Source organism: Scardinius erythrophthalmus (assembly GCF_964197995.2).
Source record: "Scardinius erythrophthalmus genome assembly, chromosome: 18".
Classification (NCBI taxonomy): Eukaryota; Metazoa; Chordata; class Actinopteri; order Cypriniformes; family Leuciscidae; genus Scardinius; species Scardinius erythrophthalmus.
In genome coordinates this window covers 10,545,614-10,558,027 of record NC_138238.1, presented here as the reverse complement: position 1 = coordinate 10,558,027, position 12,414 = coordinate 10,545,614, and the positions used below count along the sequence as shown (strand labels likewise).

Below are 12,414 nucleotides of genomic sequence, written 5' to 3'. Positions count from 1 at the left end.
TTTTTACCTCTCCTTACATGTGTGCAGTACATTATTCCAGGTTTGTTTACCTCTAAACCTTTTTTTACATTTTGTGTGACTGAACATATTTTCATAAGAATTTTTTCTCCTGTAAGATTTTGAGGGAGTGGCAAAGGAACTCTTTAAACTACCATCCAAGTCTGACTTGGAACAGGAAGCAGCAAGATTGACATCAGATGATCTCAGTGAGTCTCCATCAAACCCTACAGTAAGTGCAAATGATTTTAATTATTGCAGCAGAAACACACATACTAAATGTGCATTGATAAATTATAATTGTATATGTATAATATTATAATCTATATAAAATTATAAATTATACTTTTTATTATTTGTCAATGTTTTTAAAATTATAATTTATATATAATTTATATATAATATTACTTTCATATATGATATATATATATATTTTTTTAAATGTTATGGAGCCCTGCATATGACATGCGGACAAAAAAATTATACTGTATATATATGTGTGTGTATGTATATATATATATATATATACATATATATATATATATATATATATATATATATATATACATATATATACATATATATATATATATATATATACATATACATATATATATATATATATACATATATATATATATATATATATATATATATATATATATATATATATATATATATATATATATATATATATATATATATATATATATATATATATATATATATATATATATATATATCATGGTCAAATTATTACATGTGGCCACGATTTAGTAAAACGAGTGAATAATTTATTATAGCGTGCTGATGTATTAGTGAGTCATGGGAATGAATTTGTTAATTTGTGGCCACGATACACATATTTTTCCCGCATGTCTTGCGGGGCTCTGTATTTTTCAGTGTTTATAATATATTATTTATATATACAGTACTGGTCAAAAGTTTGGAAACATTACTATTTTTAATGTTTTTGAAAGACGTTTCTTCTGCTCATCAAGCCTGCATTTATTTGATCAAAAATACAGAAAAAAAATGTAATATTGTGATATATTATTACAATTTAAAATAATTGGTTTTCAATTTATTGTACTTTAAATGATCATTTATTTCTGTGATGCAAAGCTGAATTTTCATGATCATTACTCCAGTCTATCACATGATCCTTTAGAAATCATTCTAATATGATGATTCATTATCAAAGTTGGAAACAGTTCTGCCGCTTAATATTTTTTCGTAACCTGTGATACTTTTTTAGGATACAATTTTTTTAAAAATAGAAATCTTTTGTAACAACAATATACACTAGTGGTCAGTAATTTGGGGTCAGTAATTTTTTTTCTTTTTTTTTTTAAATAAATCAATACTTTTATTCAGCAAGGATGTGTTAAATTGATAAAAAGTGATAGTAAAGAAGAGAATAAATGCAGTTCTTTTTAACCTTTTATTCATCAAATATATTAGGCAGCAGAACTGTTTCCAACACTCATAATAAATCAGAATATTAGAATGATTTCTAAAGGATAATGTGATAGACTGGATGTCACATGTGACACTGAAGACTGGAGTAATGATGCTGAAAATTCAGCTTTGCATCACAGGAATAAATTATTTTTTAAAGTATATTCAAATAGAAAACTATTATTTTAAGTTGTAATAATATTTCACAATATTACTGTTTTTTTTTCTGTATTTTTGATCAAATAAACGCAGCTTTGATAAGCATTAGAGACTTCTTTCAAAAATATAAAAAAAAATAATGTTTCCAAACTTTTGACTTGTACTGTATAAATATATATATTATTATTATTATTTATTATTTTATAAGCCATCGTTATCGGACTCTGATGATCTGGATGAGATGGAGAGAATAAGAAAAGACCACATTGAGGCCTTGAGAGAGCTCAAGAGAATACAGGTACCACTATGACAACAGTTTTAAACACTGTCACATGCTGGAACGTGTGACATTCATTCATGTGTTATTGAGCGAGGCTCTCATTAATCCTATTTGCTAGAATGAGTGAGCTAACTCTAATGCTGACTCATGTGAAGATCTCTGTTCTAACAGGATAAGCTTGCAGAATCCGAGAGCCTTAATCATAAGATGCAGCAAGAACTGACAAAAGTTAAACAGGTACGCAACTCATCCTTAGGCCTGTTTCGCACTGTAAGCAAAGTAAATGGCACACATTCATTTTGGTGCTCACATTAGCAGGTTACAGTATTCACACTGCATGTGTGCACATCACAACACAATGCAAAAGCTGAGCTGCAAGAAGAGTTTGTAACCTCTTTATCAGGACTTTATTAGGCAACAAAATAATTGAGCAAATCATTTTTTTTTTTAAAGTTGTTGAAGCAAGTTTACATACATTTTATTTTGTTTAGTTTTTCTGACATTGTTACCGTACTGTGTTAGATATGCCACAGGGGGGAGCTCTGGGCACATGTACCATTAGACCCTTAAAGGTGAGATTCAGGTGCTCTGTACATGAATGGTAAATGCTGAAAATGCATTATTTTCTTAGAAGCCCTGTACAGAAAAAAAAAAAAAAAAAAAAAAGAAATCTATGAGTAATATCCAAAAATCTATTTTCGGTGCGTTGTGCTCACTATGGAAGCTTGAAACACCCACATTAGAACATTATGTGGGAGATGAAGTATGTAGGGCATTGAGGGATGGCAATCGGTGTTTGGAAATAGTTATTTTCTATGAGTTATAAAGAACAGGCTCCCACTAGCCCTTTGGGTTCTATCTCAGAGCCTCAGAAGTGTCTGTTACATAAACCCAAATCCAAAGAGCTTCAGGATTCTGTGCAAGATTAATTTGACTTGGTTTTATTAGACCGTTAATAAGATAGCAGTACGTTCTGATCCTTCTCCTGCGTGTCAATTGGTCAGATTTGTGTTGGCACAATTACATTAGATTATGCTTAATGTTTAAATTAATAAACTTAAGTTTTGCTTGTATGTGCTACGGCCGTGGATGATACATCAAATCATGTGATTTGTTGAGAAGAGGTGTGCTATAAACTTTCTAAGCAATCGATTTTCATCTTGAATACATTACTGTTCAAAAGTTTGGAGTCAGTAAGACTTTTTTTTTTTAAGAAATTAATTATTTTATTCAGCAAAGACACATTAATTTAATCGAAAGTGACAGTAAACACTCTCAGAAAAAAAGGTACAAAAGCTATCGCTGTGGCGGCACATTTTCAAAAGGTACACCTTTGTACCTAAAAAGTGCATTTTAGTCCCTCAAAGGTACATATTGGTACCAAAAGTGTACATATTAGTACCTAAATGGTACATATTAGAACCCCTTTGAAGGGTACTGTCCCAGTGACAGCTTTTGTACCTTTTTTTCTGAGTGAAGATATGAAGGTTACAAAAGATTTCTATTTCAAATAAATGCTGTTCTTTTGAGGTTTCTTTTCAATCCTGCAAAACAAAAAAATTATCATGATTTCCACAAAAATATTAAGCAGCACAACTGTTTTCAACTTTGATAATAATAAGAAATGATTCTTGAGCACCAAATCAGCATATTCGAATATTTTCTGAAGGATCATGTGACACTGAAGACTGGAGAAATGGCTGCTAAAAAATAAATTACATTTTAAAATGTATTAAAATAATTATTTGAAAATTGTAATGATATCACGTTTTTACTGTATTTTTAATCATAGAGCCTTGGTGTGTATAAGAAACGTAAAACTAAAAAAAAAAAAAATCTTACTGACCCCCAACTTTTGAATCGTAGTGCACAATAAAATGAGCAACAAATGAAATATATCACACTGAAAGTGGTTTTTGAATATTTTATTACAAAAATCTTACATATTGTACCTTTAAGCAACCACATTACAAAACACATTGTTAAAAACACCTAGAACACCTTCACATTGTGTTGGCAAGTTTTGGGCAGGAGGCACTCCTCACATTTTCATAGAAAATGTAAAAACTAGTTTATACGTATGGTATATGGTGTTTGTTAAACTATTAATGCCCTCGTGTCGACCCGGCTGCTGGCGGTGTCGTTTCTCTCGCAAAGCCATTCAACCGCAATTTCACTTGCGATTGACCTTAAGAGATGATCTAAATAAAGAGGAAAATGCAGTTAAGTCTTTATCAAAGAGACGCACTGAATGTTTGGTCAGCTGTTCGAGGCCCTGTGGCGTTTCAATTGGCGTCAGGGTCAATGCAACTTCTGTCTCCCCTTCCCAGAGTGCTTTGCTCCAGTCTGCGGAGTCGCAGCTGCACCCTCTTGGAGCACTACAGAGGGCTCAGTTCGTATCCAGTTCATCATGTTGGAGCGCTAATAGATGTAGTACGTTCCCCGTGGTGTGAAACCAAAGCTTTTTAAAGCCCTGCATGTTTCTGTGAAACTTCGTTCTGTAGTGCTGAATCCTTTCTGCTCTCTTCACCTCCACCCACACTTTACCTTCTATATCTGCCATTAGAGCAACAGGTAGGCTGATAGGCTTTTCAGCATTGAAGCTGTGGGCTTTTAAGCCTCCTCTCTTGCAAGAAATGTGCTGGCAACATCACCATCCACGCAGTGCACACCCGGCTACATTACAGTAAAACGTGTGCGGGGGCAGCAGTGACCGGTGTGAGGTGTAACTTGTGACTGGTCCATGTGACCCTTAAGATGAGAACTCTCCATTTAAATCTTATCTTTGCATTGTGCTCTGGGGTTACAGATACGATAGAGAGTTTGTTTTGGTCTTTGAAGAGCCCTGCACTACAAAAAAAAACTATGATCAGGGAGTCAGCCATTTTAAGGGTCTCAATTGCAAAATCCTATCAGTGCACTGACATATTCGCTCCATTAAAAGTCCCACAATGCACCATGAAAACCAGGGAAGGTCTGAAGCGCAAAACATAAATCACGTGAGCCAACTCACTACACATAATGACACGCAATAGATGATTATAAAAAGGGCTGATTCACGACCTTGGAAGCTAGGAAGCGCATCGAGAAGCACCCTATATTTTGTTTTGTTTTCTCATTTTAATAAAAAAATAAAAAAATTGCTTTTGAATCAAAAATTGCGTACATTATTAACACTTTTGTTCAATATATATTAAATAAAATCGTAATTTTACTACACAAATGGTTTTATTCTTGATTTAAGCAAAAATGTAAAATGTAAAAATGTAAAAAATGTAAAGCGTGTTGCATTCACTTGAGGAAAAAAATCTACTCTGTTTTTCTGAATTAATGAGTTAATTATCTCAGAATTACGAGATAATTTTTCATGAATAAAAAGTTTTTGCTCTGTTTTTCTGAATTAATGACTTAATTATCTCAGAATTCTGAGATAATTTTTTCTTGAAATAAAAATATTTGCTCTGTTTTTCTGAATTAACGACTTAATTATCTCAGAATTATGAGATCATTTTTCATAAAATTTTTTTTCTGTTTTTCTGAATTAACGACTTAATTATCTCAGAATTCTGAGATAATTAAGTCATTAATTCAGAAAAACAGAGCAAATTTTTTTAAAATGAAAAATTATCTCATAATTCTGAGATAATTAAGTCGTTAATTCAGAAAAACAGAACAAAATATTTTTTTATGAAAAATGATCTCATAATTCTGAGATAATTAAGTCATTAATTCAGAAAAACAGAGCAAATATTTTTATTTCAAGAAAAAATTATCTCAGAATTCTGAGATAATTAAGTCATTAATTCAGAAAAACAGAGCAAAAAAATTTTATTCATGAAAAATTATCTCGTAATTCTGAGATAATTAACTCGTTAATTCAGAAAAACATAGCAAAAAAAAAATTCATGAAAAATTATCTTGTAATTCTGAGATAATTAACTCGTTAATTCAGAAAAACAGAGTCGATTTTTTTTCCTCAAGTGAATGCAATACGCCTCCGTAAAAATGTAATAAAATGCATTGATAAAACGAGAAATATGTATAAACACACAAACACACAGATACAAAAGCTGTCAGATAAAAACTGTTCTTTTGAATGTTCTGTGCACTTTCTATTCACTTTTATTTTGAACTTTCAAAGCAGCACAACTGTTTTCAACATTGATAATAATAAGAAATGTTTCTTGAGTATGATTTTTGAATGATCACCTGACTGCAATGATTGATCATATGCTGAAAATACAGCTTGCCATCACAGGAATAAATCACATTTTAAGTATTGGAGTTTTTACTCTATTTTTGATCAAATAAATGCAGCCTTGATGAGAATAAGAGACTTCTTTCAAAAGCATTACAAACCGACTAAATATATACAGTATGTGAATAATATAATTTTGCACTAATGCAACCACTTCCTCTTGAGACTATAAGGCTTAACACTAGCTTCCGAAGTTCATTGAATTCTTATTATTTCCCCCCCCCCAGCCACCTCCTCTGTTTTTCACGATTTCCACATTCTTTGAAAATTACATTAATTGTAACCAATGCACAATCCTTATAATAATAAACTTAAGATATTCTCCATAATGCATGGACGTTAAATGGACATAAGTGCTAATTATATGCCACTCTGCTAGAAAAGAGTCAATGTAAGATCCATCATGTCTGTTTAATAAGTCAAGTTCTTCTTTCAGTTAGCAATTATCTGTACCCTTTTCATAAGTTAATCTTGGTGTTTGAAATAAGTTAATAGTGCTCATAATGAGTAAAATGTGTTTTTGAGTCTTATTCTAATAGGTCTGCAATATGACAGTCACGCATAATTGTGAACCACCACACACTGCGCTCATCTGTAGATCTTCAACATGTGATTTGCACATTTTTTCTTGTCACCTGTTCATTAAGAGTGCTATCATATCCCGCAGCTGACCTTTCCTTTGTCTGATGACTATTGACTGATGCCGTGCTGACAAGTATCCGATGTTGTTGTGGATTTCATTAATGCCAAAACACTTTTCGATACCTGTATTATGTAACAGCTTGTTTTACTGGTTCTAGTCTTCCAGTACCTACAGAAACTTGTTTGCACATGTCTTGTTTTTAAGCCTTTTTAAACAAATCCAAATGTTTAAGTTGCTGTGCTTTGTCATGCTGTGGGGAGTGATGGGGGAAGGAGGGGGGATGAGACTGTACAGGCATTTCTCTTCAAGTGCAATGAGTTTGCAATGTTAGGGGGAAGAGCCCCTGAGCAATGTAGCGTCCTACTGTACGTGCATTCTCAGCAAACCCCACTGTTGCAGGAAGCAAAATCTGCTATGGAGGAGAGCCGATCCCTGCGGACCCGGATCCATCTGGCAGATGCAGCTCAGAAACAGGCCCGAGGAATGGAGATGGACTACGAGGAGGTCATCCACCTCCTGGAGGCTGAGATAGCTGAAATGAAGTCTCAGAAATCTGAGCAACCCGGCCAGGGCAAGGTATTCCACTTTGAGAGTTTTACACTTCTCATTCACAATCCACATCCCCTGCACAGTCCCACTCCGTGTTTTTCCTCGCTCGTGTACTACAAAAAGTAGGTCACTGTTTGATTTGTATTATTCAGTAACAGGGCTGATGTGCTGCGAAGGCTTTAACATGATCTTGCAGGGTGACGTGGGCTGATGAGGCTATTTTTGAAATATCTGGCTAGCAACCTTGCATGTCGCCAGGATAAACTTATATTTGATCACAGCATTTATGCTTTTATTTTATTCATAACATGAATGATTATGTAGGATATCGTTTTTGTTGCAATTGCTTTGCGGAAAAATTGTAATTGCACTCTGTGTTGTTCCTATTTTAGCACACCCTCCTTCAGGAGTTAAGCTAAAATATAAGTACTGTATAAAACACTGGACTGACAAGGCAGTTTACCATGTCCAGTGACACATCTGCCGTTTTAATTGCAAATTAATATTAGACAGTTTCTGAATCCATGCCATTTTAATGTATAGAAAAAAGTACATTTTGCTGTTAAATGTGACAACTCTAATATTCACACAGGATGATCTACAAGATCTGAAAAAAAGGATTTATATACTTGAATGCCAGCTACGAAAGAGTGAGACTGTAAAGAAGGATTTTGAAACCTCTACGGGTAAACTTCTGCAGTTTGTGGAGGTGATGTATATTCATTTTCAATTAAGTTTAACCAACTGCACAATGAATTCACATCCTCTTATGTTAAGGTTTTACTATACAAATTGCTCATGTTGGATGGCTCAGGATGTTCAATAAATTATATTTGCACTTCATATGTTGATTTGTCAAAGAGCAGCCTCACTCTTGTCCAAATTTAGTTTTCTCATTAAACCAGAAAAGCTTAGCCAAAAATGAGTGTCTGGAATGCTCTTCTGATGACAACCATCAACACAGGCATATATGAAGTGGGCGAATCTAGTCACACAGGCATAGTGCATCTACTTCATTTCAACTATTCTTACTAACAACACAGGCATTTTTTGAACTAATAATTCATATTGTTAGCAGAGAATCTGCAGTAACCCTTTTATTAGGCGCCTATGGAAAAAACATCAGTGTGCAGTTCCAGATTCCCATAGCACTCTGTTGGACTGCATAAATCATACGTTTGTCACAGAACACAGAAATAAAAATATCACAGAACTTTTTTTTAATTAACATTTTTTTGCTTTACATCTGTCCACTGTGTAAGAATATAATAGTATATATTCCAGAAGTACATAATGCATAAGCACACTGAGTCAACCACACTGAATTTATGTTGTCATAAAACAAACATAATGACATTTAAAGACGGTAATATGTAATTATGGTTTGAATGTAGCATTGCACTCTTTATGGTTAATGGCACCATAAAGCCATTAAGTTGTAACTTCTTTTTACTGTACACTGGACACCATGCATCAGATATGCAATTATGTGAATGTGCTTGTATACCTACAGTATTTACTGTATGTCACCTGTAAAGTACTGTTTAATAACAATAATAATTATTATTATTGTAACGTGTTAGGTCCAAGGAAGACAAAGATTATAATCAAAGTTCAGTTTATTCACCAAAGTAAACAGGATAATCCGACACACGAACAATACAGGATAATCAATGAGATCTCAAGAGGAACTGGTTAAATACATGGTTAATAATGAACCGAATACAAAAAGGTGTGATAGTAATGAATACTATCATGGTAATGGATTAGTGATGGGAAATAGAACTATAGAAAGTGAAACATGACTGAAGTGAAATAAACTAAAAGTCCATGAAATCGAAACTAAACACACATTGTGACAATTATTACTATTATTATTATTAATAATTAAAAATATTTAACTTTGTGCTAGTAGTAATAATATTATAAACTAATATTATAATCATATAAAAGTATGTTTATTATTTTTATTATTATTAAAAATAAAAATTGCAGTGTTAAATCTTTATGCATCATTAAATCATTCAACTATGGACTAATATAATCACCTGCATTTTAAAACCCCACAGGCTGTCCAAGGCTTCCTGTCTGAAAACCAAAGCGGTCCAAGAGGCTATAGGTAAGATCATTATTCTTGTACTCACGTTAGTCTTTTGTTAGGGCAGACCTAATGATGACAGCAATACACTTCGCTAGCAACAGGTGTGTAGAAAAGAATGATTTAATAACAAAGACACTTTTCCTTTTGGGACCTTTACACAGTCATTAAAGTTTGCCTTTGATATTCTAGGAGGCAGTGTATTCACGAGTGTGTAAATGGTAACTTGTGGAGTCTTCTGCCTTCTTTTCTATTATAAGAGAGACTTTGGTGGCACAGACAGACAGGGGTAGTTAATGACTAGAGGTCAGTACAACACCTTCCTGTGGCAGTGATGTTGATTTGGTCCAATCAACATGGCCCCCTGCATTTTCTGCCCTTTTCCCCCTAATGATCATCCCCACCGACCGAAGAGGCTGCTGTGCCTTCGTCTATTAGGGCTAGAAAATATTACACATGTCCTCATAAATCAAAATGAAGGCTGTCAGCAATTTGCAGCCCAGATTGTGTATATGGTTTTTCTTTTTGAGAGAGGGTGCATGATGTTAAATGACCATCAGTTGAACTTATAGCGCGATAACCTCAAAAGCCTGTTTAAATTATTAAAACTAGAGGTATATCTTAAAGAGATTGTTCGGAGTAATTTCAAACAAGGGTCCTTTGCACCATGACCTCGAGCCAAACACCCCATCCCACCCCAGAAGCTTTTTTTTCTCCTGGTCGAACATTATTAAAGTTAGAGCTTATTTAGAGACATCAGCCGAATGGCTTAGTGCAGGCGCTAATGGATCCAAGGTTGTATCTCGTAAATTACCCCACTAATAATGCCCAGAAGGGAACTGTCACGGGTGGTTGCAGGAAGGCAGATGGAGACGAGGATATATTTCCAAGAACGAAGGTTTCATGTAATTAAATACAGGACAGAACAGGTAGCAACATACACTAAATATAACGGAGATCGGACAAAGACTGACTGAACAAACAGAACTTAAATACAAACACAGATGACACTGATTAACGGAATACAGGTGATACAGCTGAAGTAAATGACAGTAACCACAGAAACGAAGGAGTGGCGGGAAAAGAACAAAGGAAAACATGAACCAATCAAAACACAAACTTAAAGTCCAAACAAGCACTAACACGTGACACGTGGCTCGAGGTCATGGTGCAAAGGACCCTAGGTTGAAATTGCTCCGAATCATCCCTTTAACTTTATCATGAAAACTACATGTATACAGCATGAAAAAATATATTCTGGTTCCTACAAAAATATAAAGCAGAACAAAACATTTTCAACATTTAGAATAATAATTGGAAATGTTTCTTGAGCACCAAATCTGCATATGTGACCCTGGACCACAAAACCAGTCACATGGGTCAATTTTCTGAAATTGAGATTTATACATCATCTGAAAGCAGAATATATAAGCTTTACATTGATGTATGGTTTGTTAGCATAGGACAATATTTGGCCGAGATACAACTATTTGAAAATCTGGAATATGAGGTATTGCCAAAATTGCCTTTAAAGTTGTCCATTTATGTTCGCGATTGTGCTGCATTCACTCAAAGAAAGTTTTCTGGTAGGAAATTTACAAAATATCTTCATGGAACATGATCTTTACTTAATATCCTAATGATTTTTGGCATAAAAGAAAAATCGATAATTTTGACCAATACAATATATTTTTGGCTATTGCCACAAATATACCCATGCGACATGTGACTGGTTTTGTGATCCAGGGTTACATATTAGAATGATGAAGGATCATGAGACACTGAAGACTGGGGTAATAGCTGCTGAAAATTCAGCTTTGCCATCACAGGAATACATAACTTTTTTAAATACATTAAAATAGAAAACAGTTTCACAATAATATGGTTATTTCTTTCATTTTGATTTTATAAATGCAGCCTTGGTGAGCATGGGAAACTTCTCGGCCTACTCAACAACATTTGAAAAAATCTTTACGACCCCAAAAATTTGAATGGTAGATTAAATAAAATAAAATAAAAATAATTCTGTCTTAGAAAATCAGGATTACTGGGCTACATTAACAAACAGCCGATACATTACAATATTTCTAACAAAATATAGCATATTGCTCTGAAAATGGCATTCTACATTAATTAAACACACACTAATATTATAATTAATAATTTTCTGTATCTTGTAATATATTCCAATCAGTTGCTATGTTTATGTTTGCTGTATCAGACTGTGCAGCAAATCTTAAATATGTTTCAAACACATGCAATAATTCAATCAGTCTAGTAGTCCAATTCACTGCAGTTTTGACCTGAAAGTGTGGTAGTTTCATAATATGTTTTCATAACTCTGGTCCATCCATGTCAGTGGGTCTCAATCCCCTTCCCCAAAAATCCACCCATTATTAGAGTCACGCTGGGCTCTTCTTTTATGCCAGTCTGCCCAGCATGCTGTGTTCATTTCAGGTCGAAGGGAGTGAACTTTTCTACTGCTTTTATAACAAGTCAGCTGAAAATCAAACAAGACTGACACAGTTTTGAACCTGAGAGAGTTGTTTTTCATGAGAACAGTACACCATAAAATAAAATAAAAAAAGCATTTATATTTTAAGCTACACTTTATTTCGATGGTCCCCTTTATACATTCTGTTGATAACATTGCACCTACATGTCAACTAACTCTCATTAGAGTATTAGATGAGAATTAGTAAACTGTGAGGGTAAGTAGATTAAGTTGACATGTACTTGCAAAGTTACTTATAGTCAGGAGAATGTTGGAGGACCATCAAAATAAAGTGCTTGCAGATATTAAGCACAGTCTATTAATACTCTAATGAGAGTTAATTGACATGTAGGTGCAATGTTACTTATAGTCAACAGCATGTCTAAAGGGGACCATCAAAATAAAGTGTTATCTACCAAAAGATTTAGCGGAATTTAGGTTAAGGTTCTTGCTAGCAAGTTCAAATGTCTGAAAT

General features: G+C 33.7%; 1 protein-coding gene across 1 annotated transcript in view; it reads left to right on the top strand.

The window, feature by feature from the left end:
- Nucleotides 1-12,414, top strand: part of stxbp4 (syntaxin binding protein 4) — a 35,884-nt gene that overhangs the window by 12,409 nt on the left and 11,061 nt on the right. The window contains exons 15-20 of the mRNA XM_081392287.1: nt 117-229; nt 1,826-1,915; nt 2,069-2,134; nt 7,198-7,374; nt 7,940-8,056; nt 9,417-9,466. Coding sequence (XP_081248413.1) covers nt 117-229; nt 1,826-1,915; nt 2,069-2,134; nt 7,198-7,374; nt 7,940-8,056; nt 9,417-9,466 — 613 coding nt within the window. The remainder of the gene's footprint in view (nt 1-116; nt 230-1,825; nt 1,916-2,068; nt 2,135-7,197; nt 7,375-7,939; nt 8,057-9,416; nt 9,467-12,414) is intronic.